Source organism: Frieseomelitta varia, unplaced genomic scaffold (genome assembly GCF_011392965.1).
Source record: "Frieseomelitta varia isolate USP_RPSP 00005682 unplaced genomic scaffold, Fvar_1.2 scaffold_495, whole genome shotgun sequence".
Lineage (NCBI taxonomy): Eukaryota > Metazoa > Arthropoda > Insecta > Hymenoptera > Apidae > Frieseomelitta > Frieseomelitta varia.
In genome coordinates, this window is record NW_025110251.1 from 71,651 (window position 1) to 95,012 (window position 23,362).

Here is a 23,362-nt window from a genome sequence, read left to right on the forward strand (position 1 = left end):
TAGGGTAGAATATTCTGTATCCTAGGGAATAAAAGAAAAACCTAGTGTCAGAGTCGCCGAAGGAACCCTAGGTTCTTTGAAGGCTTCTGTAATTATCAATTGTTAAACTTAATAAATATTCAAACAAACAGAAAGAGAAGATTTCTCGCTGATTCTCTAATTTGAAATTTAGGATGTGAATAGTTTCCAAAGACCTACGAAATAGGATAGAACCTAGGGTAGACCTAAATAGGGTAGAATATTCTGTATCCTAGGGAATAAAAGAAAAACCTAATGTCAGAATCACCGAAGGAACCCTAGGTCCTTTGAAAGTTTCTGCAATTATCAATTGTTAAACGTAATTAATATTCAAACAAACAGAAAGAGAAGATTTCTCGGTGATTTTCGAGTTTGAAAACGAGAGCGTATTAAAAGTTCATCAGCGATCGCGGCGTTTAATTCGCCGGCGTTTAAATCAAATAGAAAACGATTCGGAGCAACGGCGGTGGCGGCGGCGGCGGCGGCGGCGGATTTAGATCTGCAATTTAAAGCGAACGAAACAAATTTATGCGCGGTGGAAACAACAGGATGCTCGCAACGCGGGTGAACGCGGATGCCTTCTTCCGTATGCGCCGCTCGTGTTCGATCAATTTACGGGAGACGAGGGTGGGCTGGATGGGTGGGTGTCCGCACTTTTCCGAGTAGTTTCCACTCTCACGTAACCCTGGCTTGTTAGACGTCAAAGTCAATATGCAAACGAAGAAGCGGCGAAGTGCACTCGCTGCTGCTGAACGCCGACCGGTCTTATCGAGTTTTAATATTTATTCGCGCCGCGGGACTGCATTTTCTCGAGGAAGAAGTGCGGGGAGCGGCGGAAAAGAAAAAAAAAAAAAAAAGAAAAGAGGAGAATTGAATTCAGTCGGGAGAAGTCGGTTACCGCCGATGACAATGGGATCGCCACCCACTTGGAATTGCGTCTCGATAATCGAATTACAAATCGCCGGCAGCGCGACGAAGGGGATTCCTCGTGGCTTCTTTCGCGAGCGCTGACCCTTCGGACGAACGCATTCGGAATTTCAGATACACCAGTCACCTGCGCTTTTCTCTCCCTCCACTCCCATAAGTGCTTTGTGCTCGTGTCCCTTTCGCGACAATTTTCGTTCGAGTCCCGTTCTGCTTCCTCCTCTCTCTTCGTTCGGTTTTCCTTCTGTCACCTCGTTTAATCTTTCCACCGACAGTTTTCCTCATTTTCATCGTCGACACGATCGCCTTATCCGTCTCTGTGGATCCCCGCCTTTTAGCTTTATTACGGCAATGTTATTCTGCGAGTTCTTTAGCGACCGCCGAGAGATTCCTTTTAGCGGATTAACAAGAAAAGAGGGGCGGGGGGAGGGGGGAATTACGGTGGCTCGATATTAAAAGGACACACTTGGAACAACTTGTGAACATCTGATGGAAGTAACTGGACCTTCCTTCTTGGAGACAGGTCTGTCGAAAATCTGTCGCAGCTCGACACGTTCTACGATATATGAATGAACAAAGTTTTGAGTGACGGAGGTTCAATTGAGATTGACTAGGAAATCTTCTGAAGAGGACGCTTCGATGCTTCGATGGGCACAAATCTATACGAAACATAAGTACCATCTGTCGCGATTCAATACATTCTGTATCTACAATATACGAATGCACAAACTTTGAGTGACAGGGAAGATTCCATAAGATTGACTCGAAAATCATCCGAAGAGGACACTTCAATGCTTGATGGATACAAATATCTTTACTTTATATCCTAATGCATGTCCTAATGGATCTGCTAATGATCTTGATGACGACTTTAAACTTGCACAAAAAGAAAGAAGAAAAAAAAAATCACACACGAAGAACTGCGAATTTAGAATCAAAGATATTCAATTTTACGCGGTTGAAAGTCGAAAAATTATTGAAAAAAAGAAGAAAAAAAAAAAAAAAAACACGTTCTTTCGGTCCTCGAGCGCGGAATCGAAATCCCCCGACCCGGTGGTTACCATCGTCGGTGTCCTTTCAACTTTCATTTGCATCTCGCCGCCTTCCACCGTGTTTGTTTCCTCCCTTTTACCTTGTTTAATCTCGCTCCACCGGTTTCTCATTCCTTTACCCATCTTTCCGGTTTTCTTACCGCCGTCACGGTTTCCCTATCTCTCATCCACCTCCTCTTCCTTCTCTCGCTCCCTCTCTTTTCTTTTCTTCTTCAAGCTAAATTTAAAGCTCTCCCATTGCCCGGGGAAACGCCCTGTCGATTTATCAGTGAAACTCGGGTTAAGTAGAGAGGAAGGGAAACGAGAGCGGACCAGAGGGTGGGGGAGCAGAGGGCGAACGAAAATTGGCGGGTGTATTAGTGCTCGTGTTAGTCGACCGGAAGAGCCGGTGTATCCAAACGTATCCGAGGAGAATGGAAAGCGGGCTTGCTTGGCGTTGGCAGAGGAGAAATCTCCAGTTCCTCTCGCTTTCCCTTGTAATATGACGTATTCAAGGTGTGCTTAAAACATTTACAACTGTTAACTAGGATACCGTTTATCACCGTGGAGTGTCCTTGTTTTATGAGCCGTGCGAAACTCCTCCTCTGTTCCTCCTTCTCTCTCTTTCTCTCTCTCTCTCTCTTTCTAATAAGATGTTTCGCGCGAGTGTTACGTACACGCTGGAGGAAAACAGGGAGGAAAACGTAATTCTTTTTACGGATCCTCAGGATCCTCGTGCGCGCACGGTTGGATTATACGATCCCTTCGCGTTTCACAAGTGTACATCTGGTTTTGTTGTCAGACGTATCGCACGTGCGGGAAATGTTAATCGCGCGGAATATACATGTCAACAGAAAGAATGCTCGTAAAGAGTATAATTATAAAATCGACGTTTGTGCGAAAAGAGCCGCAGTGTCCAAGAAATGTTCCTAGATGGTCCGAGAATTCTTTGCTTTGTGCATTTTATTTACGTGTTTCTCCTTCCATGGTGGGGATTTTATGCGCCATTTCTTTACACGTTGCGCGTTCCACAATTTTCCCCCCGAAAAGAAGAGAAATAAATTTTAATTTAATTTCCATAGTTTTTTTTTTTTTTTTTTTTTTAATTGGATACCATTGGAAGACGATGGATGAATTTTCGATAGAGCGTGGCTCGTTGTTAAATCGATCGAAATAACTTTCTAGAGCGCGAATTCCTCTCATCCTTTCCGCGTAGCCATCGCTCGCACACGCTTCGTATTTATCGCGTGGAACGCACGCTGGTATTCTATGGATCTTGGTGCACGTGTTCGATTTCACGGTGTACGACGATCAGTTTTATACGCGAGTGTGAGTCCTGTCATCTGTTAAGTGTTTCCTCCGTTCTTCGTCCTCCTCGCAAGCTCATCGATTCTTCCGGTTCTGTTACTTAATTCCGCTGACAGCAGAAAAAGAAAAACAAAAACTGTCGGGATCGGGCCAAGAAGTAATTGCGTTTCTTTCTAATAAATGGATATACTTGTATATCTTTCGCGGAGAAAGATATTTACCTCCACTTTATTCCTTTTAATAAATATATTACCAAGAGAATTAACAAGAAACCTCACACATTGATAAACTTTGTCTTTCATTTGAAATTCAACAAAAAAGCGCAATTACTTTTCGACCAGTCTAATATTTCTCACGGTTATTAATTCACTAACTCGCTCATGTAGTCGCGGACATTATCAACTATCGAATTTCTGCAAGATAATTTCAGAGGCAAGGTCTCCGTAAAGAGACAGATGTGTGTACATTCGAGGCGTGTTAAGGATATCCGACGCGTCGATTGCAATCTACGATATCGAAGCTCGAGGAAAGAAAAAAAAAAAAAAAAAAAAAGGAAGAAGAAGAAAAGAAAAAGGAAAAGGAAAATGAAAGGATTGGATGGCAGAAGTTGTTTACCGAGTTGCAATATCTCGATGGGGAAGATTGTTTCGTAACACTCGAAGAACGAGGAGAAACGGGTGGATCATACGCGAATCGAAAGAGACGCAGTCAGAGTGAGAAAAGAGAGAGAAAGAGAGAGAGAGAGAGAGAGAGAGTAGCCTGCAGCCTGTGAACCCTCTTTTTGCGAGTTTGCATCTCGAAGGATGTTTGCGAATGCCGAACTAACGTCGAAGAAAACAAACACTCGAAATGAACTAACGCAGCTGCCGAGAAGTTTGCAAATGCGAGAGCATCTCACGCATACATCGGCCCGTGCCAGGATAGATGCGTCTTTGAATTACGAATGATCCGTCTGGGGAACACTTTGCTTTCGGGAAAGTTCCGCGAAAACATCCGCGAAGGGAGAGAGAGAGAGAGATGTGTCCCGAATTTTTCACCGCGAGTCCTCCTCGTGATTTTAATAAATCTCCTCTGTCGCTGTTGTGCGTCAAAAATTTGTAGGAAGTGTATGTCTTAATTTTCTTTCCTTCTTTTTTTTTTTTTTGCAAATAAAAGTGACGTTTCCGTGGTCTTTCGACTTCGAGAAAGTTCGAGGCTCGTTCCTTTTTTTCCATCGCGTTCTCATAATTCAAGAGTCAATCAGAACGAGTCACTCTTACTTGTTGTACGGCCGGAAATTAAGCTTTTGGCGAACAGCCCGTGCAATCGATGTTTCTCATGAACAGCAATGGGCAATGAAACACACGTCTCGTTATTAGCACCCGTTGAATCCCGTCGAACCATGTTTTACGGGGAGAGGAATGAACCCGGAGCCGTTCGATAAATTTTACTTTAGAGGCTCGAACGTGGCGTTTCTTTTCCCGCAACACCGTATATATATATATATATATCTATCCGATACGCCAATTACTACTACGGTTATAATTAACAAAAACGTCAGAGCGAAACAGTTTGAACAATAATTGCAACGAAACAAATCTCCGTTTCTTCGCTCAGTATTCAGAAAACTCTCGATCTAAATTAGACCAGTATAATCTATTTAAACCTATCTAGACTTAATCTAATTGTACAACCTATCTAAACCTATCTAGACCTAACCTAAACCTATGAACTAACGATACAAGCATCATATCATTGTAACAAATATCGATCCCCCAGGAGACACCTCATGTCAAACGAACATAAACACCTGTCTCCTTTTCGTCGCTTTAATCACGCTGACCGTATTCACGGTACGTTCGTCCAGGAACGTTTCGAACGGGGAAAAAAAAAAAAAAAAAAAGGGGAAAAAGATTTTCCTCTCGGTTGTACGGCTGTTCCGTTTGCCTGTAACCAACGCCCCGGCCGGTTCGTTGGTTTCGTTCAAATAAAGAACCCGATGAAATCCACTCGTCAGTCAGCAGCCAGCCAGCCAGCAGAGGGTGGGGAGAGCGAGTGCGTTTACTCTTTGAAAATGGCTGCGTGCATCGGGATGACTGGTTGCTATGACCTAATTATGATAGCGGTAACGTCAGGCCGGAGAGTGCCATGCACCTACTATAAATGGACGCCCGTAAACCAGCGCTGCATGCGCCGCGTCGCGATTACATCCCTCTCCGTAATAACAACCAATCCGTCTCACCCTTTCCCAACCGTGCTGTCGTTGCAAATGGACGAGGGGGAGGGTGTTGCACGTATGCGTGTGTTTTATGTGTGTGTGTGTGTGTGTGCGCGGAAGTGTAACGTACCTCCGTGGCCTCGGCAAAAGTGATTGACATATCGACACACGCGCGGCCCCGCGGCACCCCGATTTTATCATCCCCTTATAAAACTCCGATTCGTTGCCGGCGATTAATCGCTAACGAGGGCAATTAGCCACGCTCCACTTCTCACGGAAATTTCATTCACCGTTTCGTGCGTTCCGTTCGATTCCAGAAGTTTTCTCGTTTTTTTCTTCCCTCTCTTTTTGTTGTTGTTGTTGTTGTTGTTGTTGTCCGATTCCTTCGAGTTGCTACGTAACAGATGAAAACAAGTTCGAAGTTCGTTGCGTGTTCATGGTGCTGGAGGTGATGGAGAGGCTGGAGGAGTTTTAGCAAGCTATCGACCGAACTTCGTTCGTTGATTATTTTCGAACAATCGCCTGTGTACACGCGATTAGGAGAGATTTTTTTTTTTTTGTTCAACTTGCAAAACGATTTCTCGATGATCAAACACGGGTTTCTTTCGGCTTCATTCACGGTTATCAGGGTTAATTAATTTATTTTAATTATCTCGATGGTAAATGATCTAAATATATAAATTATAAATTATTATATATGTTAATATATAATATGTAAATTAAATTTATTTGAAAAAAACTAGATATCAATGAATACGACAAACATTTAATTTCTAAATATATACATATATATTTTTTGTAAAATAAGAAAAATATATATATATATTTAGAAATTAAATATTTGTCGCATTTATTAATATCTAGTTTTTTTAAATAAATTTAATTTATATATTATCCTCTTTTTGCTAGTTTTTCGCGTGCACAAAGTTTTGTTTGTAGACCAAGTCTATCGCGGTCTCGGAAGATTGAAGTTCAAAACTCCGAGCTACGAGTAAAAATTAAAAAAAAAACCCTGACACTTCATTACCCAACTTCGATGTTCAAAGTTCGACAAAATGACGAGAAAACAAAATCATGCGGCGTCAAGGTTTAAGCGATCGTTGCAATTTCAACATCCCTTGGTGAGCAAAAGTTTTGTACGTTTTCAGAGACGTTTGAATTCTTACAATCTCTTCTCAGTTGAAAAGAAAAAAACTCAGGGCAGTCAACGTTTTACGGTTCACGTTTTAAAAAAAGGTGCCAAGCAGATACTGTCGTAAAGTACGATCTTCTTTTACGACAGTCGTGACAATTTAAAGTGCCGAAAAATTTTTCATCATTACACGCTCAGTTATACTGTTCGCCGAGTATAATCGAGTATAATAATTCCCCAACGTTCGAGTGTAAAATTTTGCTGGCGTCGCGTCACAGCAAGCCCGTATGATGGCGGTGCTTCTGTTCGCGGATGAACGGAAGAGGCAAAAAGAGGATGCGTGTTATGCACGGTGGATTCCAATGATTTTCATAGTGATTGACGTATCGACACGTGCCATCTCTTTCACCTGGTTTTCTCGTCACTCGTACAATGAAATTTCAGCTTTTTCTTTTTTCTTCTTCTCCTTCTATTTGCGATTTTCAATGTCGAATTAACGAAGCCTCGAAGGGATACGCGTTTCAAGCGAAATCAGTGTCGTTCGCCAATTCGATTCGCCGATCTCGTTTTCGACCAGGCGTCACCAGGCGAATTTTCCCGCGACAATCCAGACAGCGAACGCGCGTTTCAACGACTCGCTCGCGAATGAATTCGATGTGTCGCGCGATTCGACACGAAATCGAGTTACGAGGCTTTGTTTCGCGTTTTACGAAGCTCGAAACGAACTTTCCCCAAAAATGTAGCAAGGTCCATTTTTTTTTTCTCTCTCTCGATGATTTCGCGTTGAATTTACCATTCGCTTCGGCGAATCGTTTGCTAAATGTTCGCGCGAAACACTCGAAACTGCTCTCTTTAACGCTCGCAACGGCAACGTTATCTTCAATCGCGATGTATCGACGTTCCGAACAGCGGAACTTTGCTCATTAGCAATCTGCGTCTTCGGAACGGCAATCCTTTGATTCGAACACAAACCGGTTTACGTATGAATCTGGTGATCAGAAACTATTGATTAGAGCGTGGTAATTACGCGAGACGCGAGTCGCACGACGCCAGAATTTCGATGTGGCGCGTGTTAATCGTTGTATTAGCTACGCTAGGAATTTAGTTCTCAGTTGTCTAGAATCTCCAGTTCCGAGGTGGGGAGTTTTCGTCATTTTTGCCACTTGTTTCGTAAACTTTCGCCAATGCTGGAACAACTAAACTAAACAGTCACGTTGCAAGCTGAATACCAGAAATATCTGTTTCTATTGCCCGATCACTGCGAGTGAAATAATTCTTCGCAGAAAAATACGAAACCGAAAAGTTCAGAGCCGACCTTGCGTTTCGTTTGTCTTCAGTTTCGAATTTCCCAGGTCCAATTTACATTCAGTGAGAATGGAAAGCGATTGAAATAACATCTGAATTTCTGTCGCTCTGACCCTGATACCCAAACTGATTTTGAACGGAAAGAAGAAATTTTTTTTTCTTCAGTTTTCGAGAGAAAAGTACCCCTGCCGCGCCGTGTAAAATCATGCGTTTAGAAAAAAAAGGAGGGGGGGGGGGGACGAGCTCTCACGACTGTCAAAGCAGAGGCTTTAAAACGAGACCAAGCGGATCGATATGATGCGATTTCTCTTTTAATGAAATTAAATGATGAAATTATCGACGATTTTTCGTCGTCACAGTTGCGCTCCTCGTAAGCTGTGCTTAGACCAGATAAAACAAACAACAATTATACCCTAACCTGTGATATATATTTGCAATTACTCGTTGCTATTTATGGTAGCTCATATTCAACTTTCATGTAAAAAAATTGACAAATTGGTGTAAAAATTTGACAAATTCTCGCACTTGGCTGTCATTGGAGAATTTCCTCCCGGTCGAAAAAATTCGAATTCGAATGCAGAGATAAAAAATATTTGGCGCAAGGTGGGACTGAGAAATTTATTGTTTAATTCCGATGTGTGTCACAGCCACTGGAATAAGACCGAGGATATTTATTCATTGCCAATCTGGTTCAGACCAGTCGAGTCGTTATTAATTAATAAATTTTTCAACGTTATTCATACATTTATTACCCAGTCAAAATTAATTTTCTTACAATTATGAACTTCGAAATTTATAAAAACTTTTCCACGTTCAACAAATCTAAATAAATAAATAAACAAACAAAAGATAATAAACAATGCATTGCAGAAGTGCATCGTTACAATTCGTCATTTCCCCAAAAAAACTCACGGCAAATTACTTACGACTCAACCAAACCAAGTTCCAAGTAGATTGCGTGGAGAACCACGAAGCAGCGGGGGTACAGTTCGAGAACTCGGGGCGCGAAACGCGAAATTGAACTATCAGGCCGGGTGATCCACGCGAGGTGAACCAAGCCCGCGTAATTATCGTGTCGATAATCGAAGGGCAAAGTTTCTCTCGCCCTCCGTAGCTTCTCGGCCCATTGACACTGGCAGCGAGTCGTTAGCAAGCCTCCTTCCTGCTCCGCTCCAAGTCCAAATAGCACCGGGGCAAACTTGTCGAAGTTTCGAATGCGCCGCGGCCCACCCCGAATACGTAATGAGTACGTGGCCCTCCTTGGCTTTCCACCATTATGCGAGCCGGACCATTATGACTAATCGCCTGGAATGCTTTGCTATCGGGGCCAGGCAAACAGACTCGCGACGAGAACGGATCGGCCAGAGTGAAACTCGGAAGAATGAAAATCCCCCGATCGTTAACTTCGACTCACCCCGGTCCCCGGTCTCCGTCGATTCTCCCTCTGTACAGTGCCAATTAGGGGTGAATATCGTAGAATATTAGTTAGCTACGAGAATGTCGACGTTACGCTCTCGATTTCATTCGAGAGGCATCGAACGACAACGTCTCTCGATGTGCCGAGAATTCACGTAGCGCGCCAATTAGGGGATTCTTCTGGCGAATGGAAGAATATCGTAGATACGAGTGTCGTTATACCGGGTCGACGTTCTTACAGTTGGTTACGCCCGCGATTTCATTCGAGAGGTATCGAACGACAATGTTTAGCCAACGATAAGAAGGAGTAGGAGGGTCGTTCGATCGTCTTGGATCGACTCGTTCTGATGCAAAAACTCTTGCAATTCGCCGAGCTGATGAATCGAAAATTGGGAATGATTTTCGAGCAACCTGCGTTTGATGGTGGCGGAGAGGTGGGTGGTAGTTTCGAGTGTCTCTGGGAATCCCGAGAACGAACTTCTTCCCTCCGAGTCGGTCTCGAAACGACCGATAACCGATCAACACGTCGAACTACAGATGGAAATTTCAGGGTTTCTAAACCCTGAAATTTCCATCAGAGAAACTCGTGAAACTTTAAACTTTATAATAGAGTATGCAAACTGTTATTTGTACATTATTCTCACGAAAAATCATCTCACAGAAATGATAAATTGGTCGTTTTGACCACATTGGTAGTTCCACTGTTTAGACATCGTGTGCACAAAGGATCTGATCAGGGAGGAGTTGGGAGGGAAATCAGTATTTTCCGCAGCTGGTATCGGTTTTTCTTAACCAGAATCTCGTCTGCTCGCGACGTGGCGTCCCTAAGGAGCGGGCTCACTTGACACGACACCGCGTCATCTAATCTGTGACCTAATCTCGAACGTAAGTGCAGTTCAGCTGGTCCAGCGGGAGGACCAGTGCGAGGGAAAGAGAGAAGATGATGTGTGCGACCTCGGTTGTTACATGTATGTACATACATGTTGCCACACGAAATTTAGAGCGACAGAGGCAGACGCTGGCGCTGAGAGGGACACTGATAAATACGTACGTATATATGTATATGTACAGGGTGGTTTGTATCTGACTTTTCAGCAAGTACACGATGCAACAGGAAAATAGTATTTTAGTATTTTTGGTATATTTAGTATATACAATATTTAGTATAGTACTATATACTATATAATAGTATTTTAGTATTTTTCGTATATTATAGTATATTTAGTATATGTAGTATTTAGTATAGTACTATATACTATATAATAGTATTTTAGTATTTTTAGTATATTTAGTATATATAGTATAGTACTGTATAGTATAGTACTATATAATAGTATTTTAGTATTTTTAGTATATTATAGTATATAGTATTTAGTATAATACTATATACTATATAATAGTATTTTAGTATTTTTAGTATATTATAGTATTTAGTATAATACCATATACTTTAGTATATTATAGTATATATAGTATTTAGTATAATACTATATAATACTATATAATATATATATATATATATATATATATATATATATACAGTATTTTTATTAAAAAGTACATAGTATTTGATTATTTGGAAAACTCTGAAAAAAGTGACCTTGAAAAAAAACCACCTTCTTACCAGTATTGATTATTATTATTATTACTACTACTACTGCTATTATTATTATTATTATTATTATTATTATTATCATCGTCACACACAATTCGAAAAGACATTTAAGTGGCCACACTTAAATGCACCATTCTGTATATACATAGAGTGAGAGAGAGAAAGAGGAAATGGGCCAGAGAGAACAAGATAGGAGTGTGTGTGTGTGAGAGAGAGAGAGAGAGAGAGGGAAATGTACGTTTGGGCATAGCACCGTATTAGTGCACCAATTGCCCGCAGCAGGTCCGGGCTAAGTGAATGGCTGTGCCGAGGGCTTTGCTGATTATGGTGTCGTCATTGATCCAGATCGAAATTGGCTTGCTTCTGTCATGGAACGCGCCCAGAGGACCATTAATATCTCTCCTGGGGGGGGGGGGGGAGGGGGGGGGGGGTGAGCTTGGACGGAAGCAGAGGAACGGAAGCCAGGGGTGAAAAGGGGGGAACGATGGTCACAAATTTCGCGGTATAGGAAGAGTTCGCGCGACCCTGTCACCATGAATCGATTCGATAATTGGACTATTAATTCTCCATCTCCGTCGTCCACTTTCCCTCCGACTCTCGGTTTTTACGGGAAGAAGGATATATAATCGCGGTTCCGGCCTTGATTCAACGAGTTCATGTCCATTGATTTTCGATTCGTCTTTCCGAACTTGAGTAAAATTCGTCCCACGAATTTCTGCCGGAGTGGGCGGGCCGACTTTTGGGGTTCGACCGATACGACCAAAGAGGGGAATTGAAGTTGCAGGAGTTTCAGAAATTTGGTTTTATTGTTGTTGTTATAAAAAGAAAAATAAATAAATAAATAAACGAGAAATTTCGAAAAAAATAATCCGGAATTCACACGGCCGAGAGTCGAGAAACGTCTACTCGGACGAGTAGACGAGAAGAGAATCCTCCGTACCAAAGGAATCGTATCGTCCACCGTGGTATTTAATAACAGCAAATTGAATTCGCAACATCTTCGCTCTTCGAGCGGAAGCTTCTATGGAATCACACGCAAATGGAACGAGCTTCATAGTCGTAGGAGGAAGCAGCGGGGAAGAAGAATGAAAAGAAGCAGAGAGGAAAGGAGGGGGAAAAAAAGAAAAGAAGAGGAGGAGTGATTACAATGGTGGAATCCATCGGAGTGTCTGCATTCAATTTCGCGGGATTGAATTGGTTTTCTGAGGGAGTTTGTTCGAGATATACTGGTTCGATAATGTACGTTAACGGACTTCATAATTAGGGGAGAAGTCAATTATATGGAAATGGCGCGCCGCTTTCCTTTTGTCGGCGAGAGAGTCATTTCTTCATCTTGTATGCACAGCCCATGTCGTACAGCCGATCATTTTTCTTTTATTTTTTTCTTTTTTTCAAGAATTCTCAAATGAATGATGTCGGCCCAACTGCAAATCAGAGCTATCGCTACTTGAAATTACGACCGATTTATCGGCCAATGTTTATCTTTCGTCCAGCTCCCCCTGTTGCTAATTGATCGTTTGCGGCGTGCAAAACACGTTGTTCGTAGCAATGCGTCGTCGTTCGTTCCGATTTTCGAGCGATTTCGTTTAATCTATCAGCGATAAACGACGTACATAAATGGCGCGCGGTGGCTCGTGATACATCGCCCGGAAAGTTTCGTTCGAGGTTATTGTCCGGAGCAATTTCCCGGAGCAATTATGAGGCGTGTCGCCCGCAGGAAGCATTCAAATCCAGATCATCCATCCCTCTTATACGGATGTTTACGCCGTTAACCTCTTGCGATGGAATGACGTGCCACACATGTTGAGAGTTTTTTTGTCCCAAAATTGCAAAATTTTCTCAGTTTTCAGTATATCTAAGCACAACACAAAACAAATGATAAATTTGTTAAATTACTTTTCAATAATTTCTATCCAGTGATATTATACTGACGAGTTTAAAAAGAAAGCGACGAATTGTTATATACGGTTCAGTCACTCGTTATGGTCCGCAATCAGTTGCCAAGTTAACCTCTTGCGCTGGAATGACGCGCGTCGAGAGTTTTTTCTGTCCCAAAATTGCAAAATTTTCTCAGTTTTCAGTTATATCTAAGTACAACACAGGCAAAACAAATAATAAATTACTTCTCAATAATTTCTATCCAGTGATATTATACCGACGAGTTTAAAAAGAAAGCGACGAATTGTCATATACGGTTCAGTCACTCGTTATGGTCCGCAATCAGTTGCCAAGTTAACCTCTTGCGCTGGAATGACGCGCGTCGAGAGTTATTTTTGTTCCAAAATTGGAACATTTTCTCAGTTTTCAGTTATATCTAAGTACAACACAGGCAAAACAAATAATAAATTACTTCTCAATAATTTCTATCCAGTGATATTATACCGACGAGTTTAAAAAGAAAGCGACGAATTGTCATATACGGTTCAGTCACTCGTTACGGTCCGCAATCAGTTGCCAAGTGGTTAAACCTCTTGCGCTGGAATGACGCGCGTCCCAAATTGCAACATTTTCTCATTTTTGAGTATATCTAAGTACAACACAGGCAAAACAAGTAATAAATCACCTCTCAATAATTTCTATCCAATGATATTATACCGACGAGTTTAAAAAGAAAGCGACGAATTGTTGTATACGGTTCGGTCACTCGTTATGGTCCGCGAATCGGTTGCCAGCGCACGGGGTTAAATCTCTCGAACGCGACGGGGATATTTTATAGAATTTCTCCTAGTAGAAACGTTCGGTGCAGAACGGGAACAGCGTGCAGATGATTACAGAGCAGGGGAGGAAGAAGAGAAGCGGGACGACAAGCGAGATTATTTATCGAGCAACGCGAATCCGACAAACAGCCCCGTCCGACAACGGCCGAGAAAGAAACAGCGCTCGCTGTTCACTCCGATGCAACACACAAAAGCAACAATTTTCCTTTCTCCTTAACTCGCAGCCGCTATCAGGATTTTAGATCAAAGGATTAATTACAAGCCTGTCCGGGGGGTGCCCGAACTCCGCGCGATAGATTCGTCCCGCGATCGTCGAATCGGCCGCGTGTCACTTCCGATTCCCGGAGAACAAAGGTCACAGCCGATACCGCGATGCGCTGTCGAAGATAGGAAGGCTCCTTTTTCCCCCTCGAGTCGGGGAAGGGGAGAGCAAAGTGGAGGGGACGTTTCGCGAGCAGGGAAAAACGGTCCTGAAAGGCTGAAAAGGGAGACCCATTTCCGCGACAGGCATTTTCAGGATCGTCGAAAGATCGTCGTAACAGGCTCCTGCACTCTCTCGTCTGTCGATTAATTGAAGATATCCGAGCGGGATACCTGCTAGCTATCTCTCGAGTCGGATTAAAAGCTGTCTCGTTAGGCGAGATCAAAGGACTCGATTTTCTAGCGGTCGGGCAAAAATACTCGGTTCCGGTTGCGCCAGCTGTGTCGATCAGCGCCCCCTAGTTGGATCTCGCGCACGGAATGGGACACGTAGATGCAACCCTCGCTGGACGATCGTTGTTCTCTAACCTTCCCCTCTGTTTCTCCCCTTCGTCGCTGGTTCACCATCCCATCTCTGCCTATTGGTATCTGTCGATTGCCAATATCTCGCCGAAGATGGCAAGAATCGGATCGGTTGGCTGCGAATAGGATCTCCTCTCGGTCAGATAAGAGTTAGCGCTCGCTTGTTCGCCCGTTTCAACGATCGTAATTCATCGAGATACGCGAGATGCGCCCGGTTGTTGAAGGATCTAAACTTATTACTGCTTGTTTGGGGAAACAGTTCGACGAGGGTGGCGAATATACAGAAATTATAGAAGCGAACATGATTATACTGTCGCTTGTGCCTTAACGTTAAATGTGGATAAAATGATCGGTTGAAAAATTTTCACTCGAAATTCTGCGTTCGTTGCTATTTTTCCCTCGTTCGTTCAACTCTTGTTAGAAGAAATGGAAATATACAAATTTGTTATCAATATTGCTTTCTATATTAAATTGACGGTTATTCTATGTTCCTTTCATAATTGGTCATTCGATCGGTTAAAAATAGAATTGAATTCTTAAGCATCATCAGGTCATCGTTGGACCATGAAAATCGCAGACAGAGATCTCCACTACGGGGAATGTATAATAAAATAGAAAATTACTCTAGTAATCTACGACCCAATGATAGTATTTGAGGGTTGATACTTGCAAAAGTGCCAGCATCTTTGAAACGTCGCCCACTTCAAAATTTCATTAAACGTAATTACAAACGGGCCAAATTAGTTTGCATTTATTACCAAACTATCGATATACAAATGGGGGCCAAACAAACCCAGCGTAAACAACCCGCGTTGTTAATTAAACGTGTTATTTCTCGTGCAATTAAACACGAACGATGTAATTATCAATTATGCTTTGCCCTTTGCAATAATACACCCGCCCGTTGAACAAATCAACGATTAAAAATAAAAGAAAAGAAAAGAAAGAGAGCGAGAGAAAGATTCGAATAATTAAAGAACATCCCGCCCTGTTTCTCGCACGCGATTCAGTCGCGAGCATTTTTTTTCCCCTCCCCATTAAACTATTTGGAAATGCAATAACCGGACGATGATGATGCTCGGGGCACCAATTAAACTGTGCCACGAAACGTAACGCGTGTTTGCTACGCGTGTTACAACTCTGGCATTTAATTAAACACGGGAGCATTATCGGGAATTTTTCGATCGACACTCTGTTGCAATTATGCATTCGATTCGCACCTAGCATACCGTGATTTCATCCGCCGGCTGTAAGCAAACCCCCGGGTGCCCCCATCCCTCTCCATCCCCTCGGTTTCCGACCAGATTCGGCTTCCCTGTCGATTCGACAGGTTCCCTTTGAATTTAATTGAGCGCTTTCGGATTACTCCCGGCGGGTCTGGACATAAACTTGCCTGGGATTTACCGATACGTTCCTTCCGAAGCCGACCAAATAGTTTCAATCGAAAGTTAGCGGGCTTCGGTGCCATTAAACGGTAACCAATCCCGCCAATATTATTCCCGAAGCGAAACTCCAAGTGGCTGGGAATCGTGACGGAATTCCCAACTCCGTCGGCCGTGTTACGACGTTGGCCAACGAATTTCACGCGATAATCTCTGTGTTTCGTTATTTTCTTATGTTCGTTGTGTCGTTAATTTTTATCTGTCGCACCAGTGGTTTCCAAACTTTTTTTTTTCGTGTGCTGTGCTACATTTAAGCATCTCTAAAGTCCTGACGCCTCATCCCTTATGATTCTTATTGTTATATTATACTATATATAGTATAATATAGTAATTATATTATACTATATATTAAGTGTATTATATATAATATTATATAATAATAATTATAACAATATACATAATAATAATATAAATAATTATATATAATATAGTATTATAAAAGTGAATGTCTAAGCCTAAAAGGCCATTAACTTCTATGGTCTAAACTTCCAAAGCTTGCAAAGAACGTGACATTCGTGAAAGAAAAAAAATGAAAGAACGAAAGAGCAGTTCAAGTGCCTTGGAGAAGTCACTAAGAAATTGTTTAAAAAGAGAAGCTGCAAATAAAGTTTTAAAACATGCAAAAAAGAACTAATATGCAAACGTAAAGTAATTTTAGTGGAGGCTCTCTTTGTATTTCGATCATTGAAAATAAAGGTACCAAACAAACTCGAAATATTGAAAAATTCGAATTCAACATTTAGGTGAAATGCAAAACATTCGCTGTTAATGGCGAATTCTCGAATTGTCATAAACGTTGGAAACTATGGTTTTACACGGCGTTAACTCTGGAAGGCAAGATACAGATTCAGGAACGCATTTTTTGTTTGAAAATCGTTTAACAGCGCTGAAACGAATCGATTTGCCGGCTGAAATTTGAAAATAGCCCCGGAGTGCAAATTTCGTTTTAAATAGGAAACTCGAATGGTCCTCTAATTTAGTCCGCTGTGTTTCGTATATCGGAGTTTACATCGTTTTCCATTAAAAAAAAAAAAAAAAACTTGTTTTCTAATTTTCGCGTCGATTAAAACGAGAGGTGGAAATTGAAATCGACTGTTTAGACAGAGAATGCACAGAATTTGCCTCACGAATATTAACAATTTATGTTAGATTATTAAATAATAATTTACATATATATTATTATTAAATTTAATTTTGGACGTTGAATTCCTTTTTTTTTCCCCTCTCTTTTTTACGCGTGAAGATTTATGTTTCCACGGAAAGAAATTGACAACTTTCGTCCGAACCTTTGTCGCTTGTTGAAATTTGATTAAACTTCCTCTCGTTATTATATATTTTATTTCATCGTTTACGTTTTTCGATAAACGAAAATCATCCACGCGTTACACGAAGGGATCGAGTATCGTGCAGACTCGCTTTACAAACAATGGACAACCCGTGCTACAATAATATTCACACGGGAAGTCTCTTTAGGCGGTCAACAGATCAAAGACAGTTGGCCAAAAGAGGCTCCAGGCGCGATTACCGGCAAAGTTTCACCTCAAAACGCGAAACAACAACGTCAAGTTGGATTGAAGTGATTAACCACCGCGGTTCGGCAAAGTTTGAAATTGTAATCAGAGTCGACCGAAAGGAAGAAAGAAAAAAAGAAAAAAGAAAAGAAGAAGAAGAAAAAAGAGTAGGATCCGGGGATTTCTATTATTTCACGCTCACCTGTGCACCGACGAGACCAGCACGTAATCTAGGAATGTCCGTGTGACTCCAGTCGGATCTGGCCCAAGGATCAACCCTGCCGAGATCGCTGCTCAGATTGACCTCGCCGAGTTGATTGTGTACGAACTTTCTGACGTTCCAGGGCAAATCGTTGTGCCTGCGGAACAAAGGCCGTGGAAAACGCTTGGTGAAGAACTACTTGGTACGGAGTGCGCCGCGCCGGCTAGTTAGTTGCAAACTACGTATTGCTACATCTTTCTTTTCAACGTGGATTATCGGCTTTCCACCGCTCTCCTCGCGCTGCGAAGTAATTGACAAACTGAGAGCCGCGTCGTTTCCGAAGAATTTTAGCAACTTTGCGTCCTCTGAGGATCGAATCTTGGTCAGTTTCACTCGCGAGAGAAATTTATGACAATTTTCCATCTAGACTTGAAATTTGTAAAATTTGCAACTTTTTCACCTGGTCAACACGCTGAATGCCATGGGGGGTCACCGGTGAATGTCGATACTTGTAAATTTTTCAATATTGGCTTCGTATTGCTACAGTGAAGAAATTAATGCAGTATAGAACGTATAGGAATAATTTCATTTATAAATATTGTGACCTACCGTATTCAAGCAAACAAAGAAAAGTCCTCGCAATGTGACGACTGTTCTAATTATTTTGAATTTTTTTCATAACATTTTCTTTTCACAAAATTGCCATTTGTTTTCACGGTACAGTTTTCTCTATAGGATTTGCAATCCAACCTTCAGTTTCACTATAAAACTCGTAAAAAGTAAAATATCGTAAAAATAAATGAAAATCGAAGAAACAGCATTTTAGTGGAATAGAATAAACATTGTTATACACCTCAACTTATCTGTCACAGACATAATATCTATCGTACGACAACAGATTCATGCCGATATCTTGCGACAGTCAAAGTAAAATCAGCGTGGCATTCAACGTGTTAATTATCGTCGATCGCAAGTCGATAAATTTCGCTATCAACGTTAATTCCATCGTGCAAGAGAGAGAGAGAGAGAGAGAGAAAGAGAGAGCGAGAGTCCGAGAGTATTGTTCCAAAGGGAAATAGGTTTCGGTGGAAAACTTTCAGTGGTATAGTAAACGCGGACGCGCGAGCTTACCCGTCGATCAGAGGCACTTCAGTGAGGATCCTCCTGATCACGTCCAGCCTCTGCTGATGCGTGACAGGCGCGGATTGTAGAAGCAATGGTAGACAAAGCCCACCAAGAAGCAGAGCCGCCACCAGGAGCAAGATGGGCGCCAACACCCGGCATCTTCTGCGAGGACTCTCTTCCCTGCGGTCTTTGCTGCTGCCGCTGCTTGGCGAATCCTCGCACGGCGGTGGCAGTCGCACTGTGCCGTTGCACGGTGCCACGTCTGGCAGTTCTGTTAGGCACGTCGTCTGCAAACCAGAAATAATTCCCCTCCTGTTATTACGCTCCGTCCTCGCGTTCTCTCCGTTTGTTCCCTCGTGCAGAAACGGGACAGTTGTTACGTAATCTGTAAATTGGCCAGAGTTCGCGCGAAACTGCGCCTCTTCGCGCGGATGATAATGACGTTACGAAAGTCAGTTCGACTCGGCGAGAAAGTGGTAACGAAATTTCCACCAGTTTCCGCGCAGATGTTTGTGCGGCAGTGGTTTTACGAATTGCAGAAAGGAACGGTTATATTGTAATATAATATAACACAGAATTATATTCAATTAACGATACGATGTGATACACGTTAATACAATTAGAAATTGTATTAATATGATAATAATTAATTGTAATATGATGATTATAAATAATATTACTATGTATTAATATTATAATGTTGTGGTGAAATGATATAATTTCATTATAAGGTGTATTACATCGCGTAATATTATATTATATATTAATATATTGTAATAATATTAATAATCTACGAATTGCAATTAACATTCCCACGTTTAATTTCGAATTTCGTTTCGTATTTCTCTCGTTTCACAATGAGATATGTAATTATGGTGCAGCCGAGCAGTTGAATAATATAATGTCGAATATGTAATTAGAACGGTGATATAATTATATACAATATTATATACATATTATACGTTATAATAATATTAACAATCTTACGAATTGCAACTATACTCCCAAATTTAATTTCGAATTTTATTCCACATTCCTCCCGTTTTATAATTAGACATGAAATTATGGTCGAGCAGCTGGACCACCGACGAACGTTTAATTATGCAACGCATGAAATTCATGGTGTTGTCTGGCCGCTTATATATAACGTTATAGTTGAACGTAACGGTGACCTAAGCCTTTCTTACCGGCGCAAGAAAAATTGCAACTCACGGAGAAACACTGAAATACAACCGTGAGGATATCCTCCAGAGCTACCGAGTCGCATTGCAGACACACACCGTGCAACTTTTCTTCGCACTTATCCTAACTCCCATAAAGTAGAGTAACACCAGAGACGGGTTTTCTTCGCGCGTGTCTTCAAGTCCCTTCCACCGTATTCTACCAATAGTTTGAGCACCGGTGAAACTTTTATCGAGGTGACACGAGGCAGAACGTCCGTTCTCCCCCCCCCCCCTCCCCCCACACCTCTTCATGTAGCGAGCAAACAACGATCCTGGATCGACGATTGAATTTATCACGATCCACGTAATAATTTTGAACGTATCATTCGGTATAGTTTCGTTAGATTTTATTTGGCAATCAAGTAGCATTTAATTTTACAGCAGGCCTGTTTAAATCAATTATGGGACTACGAGAATTATAGGGCATGAATTAAAGTTAATAAACGGAATGGAACGCGAGTAAAAGGATAGAAGAGTAAGATAATAAATTTGGAAATCGTAGGTAAATAATTTCACGAGATAAGCAATATCTTGAAGGAAGTAAATAGAATTGAAGAAAATTGAAATTGAAATTAAAGGCAAGAGAATTGAGATTAAAATTAAAGGAAATAACATTGGAAGTGAGAAAAAATTTTGTCACTTTCCTTTCGAAAATTGAATAAATCCAGCTTATCGCCGTTCTTCCATAATAGCCGTCGTACGGATTTTGAACAAACGACGCGCGATTAATTAAGAAAGAAAAAAAAAAAAAAAACACGCGAGACGATGGAGCAATATTCGATCGAATATTAAGAGAATAAAATTTGACGCGCGGCAAGCTGACGGTTCCTTCCTTTCGAAGGAAATTTCATTTCGTTTCGCATCACTCAGTGAGACAATAACCCCCGCCTCATCGAAGAGACCAACAGATCATCGTGTTGCGCGCGTGAAATTGCTCTTGGTTCTTTCACCGCATAGATAATTCCGCGGATAACTCCACTGGCAGTTTAGGGTAGCATTGTGCGCCCATTGGAAAGCAAGGGAGAATTCATTCGGATTCCCCTGGTTCCGCAGTTCTCGGGCTTCTTCTACACACACACACACACACACACACACACACACACTCTGTCTGTACCCACTAGAAACTTCGCATCCCTGTGCATCCGCATTATTGTGCGCCATAAATACAGGAAACTCGCCGCTGCCATATACACACGGCTAAAGAGAGAGAGAGAAGAGAGAAAGAGAGAGAGAGAGAAAGAGAGAGTTGTACGTCAGCCAGATAAAAGTTTCGTCGATGCTCAAAGTGCTAGCTTCTTTCAACTTGCTCGTTTCCGCAGTATAAAAACGTTATATCCAGCGACAACGAGGTGGATTGCGGATGCGACGACCAAGGGTTGGGGGTTTAGCGTTGCAAAATCGCTGGGAGGCGATCCCACAGCGAGTGGGAATTTCCATGGAAATTTTATTGGATGACGAGTGATTATATAGACGGTTGCGATTACGATAAATGTCGTAACACGATGAGCGCAACTCGCTTTGAAATGGATATTTTTAATCAGATCGATACATTTGCTGGCAACAGCACGCGGAGGCTCATTCGGAAGCCGATAAGCGCGACTGCTAGTCGCCCGTCATCTGAATGATACCTTGATGAAGTCTCTCTGATGGAAACAGTCATTACGACGTATAGAATGTTTCACGAGACAACCAAGCGATAGTACGAAAATCGTTCCTGACGTAACTTGAACTGATGGAGGAACTACTTTCTTTTTCTCGAAATATCATTTTGTGGGATGGACAAATTCTGGGAAAGGGCCCAGAACTTTCTCCAACTTTCTGCCCAACAATTGCAATCAAATGTCCCGAGTGGCGGTACTGTAGAGAAAGTTAGGCCTGGGAATGTTTAGAGCTAGCTCTACAGGCTTAGCATTTAAGATATTAAGGGTATGGGTACGTTTGTGTGTATGTGTGTATGCATGACGTATTTTGTGCAGATGAAGAGGAAGGCAGTGAGTGACGAGAAGACAGTGAGTTGACAGTTGCGCGCGAGAGAGAGAAGAGAGTGAGAGTTGTAAAACGTCACTTTATAATCATTATTAAACGATTATTTTCTTTATTTAACTTTGAGTTGTAAAACGTCAATTTATAATCATTATTAAACGAATTTTCTTTATTTAACTTTAAATGAACAACCATCCTTTAACAAAATCCCTACAAATTCGGGGTCTCGGGGATTCCTACAAGTTTTTCAAGATTATTTTGGCATTTTTTTATGCAGGAACCGTGTATTCTTCTTCTTGCCCATCAAAGTATGCAGTCAGATATGTTTGTGAATTTGTGAGCCTTCAAAATTTTCAAAAATTCAACACGAAAGTTATAAAATTCCAGATTAGACTAAGTTTAGAGAGTCTGAACACTATTACCCATTGCTTGTATGAAATTCGTTTACTGTTGATTTTCCCTGGTGTAACTTGCTCAGTCGAAGCAAGAAATGATTGCAAATGATTTTCATTTATGGGGAGACTCAACGGTGTCCAAGTAAGAGAAGTTATACTACGGTACGATGATTAAAAACTATACCGTTGACGAGAAGTGACTCGTGACTGGTCTTGGACTCTCGGTGTCTATGCAAATCGACGTTTTTTACGAAACGGAACCTGACGACGAAAGTGGAACTCCGGTTTGTACAAAACTCCATTTATCCCGGGCTGAATTTGAACGCGTAACACGAACTCTTGCTTGTTGAATCCACTTATTCGAACGTGAGCCAGTTCAGCGAGGGGAGAATCAGTGGACTCCAATTATGCGAACTTCAGTTATATAAACTATTTATCCCTTGACAAATTCCTGTGAACTTAGTTTTACCGTGCCGCGCCAGTATCGGGGAATTACTACTTGCTGCTGCTAGCTACCGCTGCAACGCGAAACTGCTTAAAACGACTGCACGCGGCAGCACGAAATTTCCGAGATGCGAAAGCAAGTATCGTTGCTTTAAATATATAAATATATATATATATGTGTGTATATATATATATATATATACATACACAAGACCGGTATTTATAATTGATTCGCTGCGCTTGCCTCCTGTGCTTCATCGAAGGCTTTCGAGGCTTGACTTTATTCATCGCATGCAAATTTATGCGTCTCTGAATTAACCCGAAAATCATAGTTATTAATTTCTGCATAACAACGAGGATTTTAAATATTGCGTGGCGGTTGTTTCTATGCAAAAATCTTCTCCATTTTCCTTGTCACATTTTGAACAGAATTAATTTCAGCACCTGACACTTTGGTAGTTTCGTATTTCGAACGGAGGCTTTTCAATAACACCTCGTGTTCCAGGGTTAGTGATTTAATTTACAACCGCGTTACGTTGTTCCATCCTGGTGCGTGTGTTATACTTTCTCCTTTGCAATCACCTCGGTCAC

At 41.6% G+C, this 23,362-nt stretch overlaps 1 protein-coding gene across 1 annotated transcript in view; it reads right to left on the reverse strand.

The window, feature by feature from the left end:
• Positions 1–23,362, reverse strand: part of LOC122533119 (dipeptidase 1-like) — a 166,903-nt gene that overhangs the window by 46,335 nt on the left and 97,206 nt on the right. Inside the window, exons 3-4 of the mRNA XM_043662514.1 lie at positions 18,733–19,013; positions 17,602–17,758 (exon numbers count right to left, since the gene is read on the reverse strand). Of these exons, the coding sequence (XP_043518449.1) occupies positions 17,602–17,758; positions 18,733–19,013 (438 nt within the window). The remainder of the gene's footprint in view (positions 1–17,601; positions 17,759–18,732; positions 19,014–23,362) is intronic.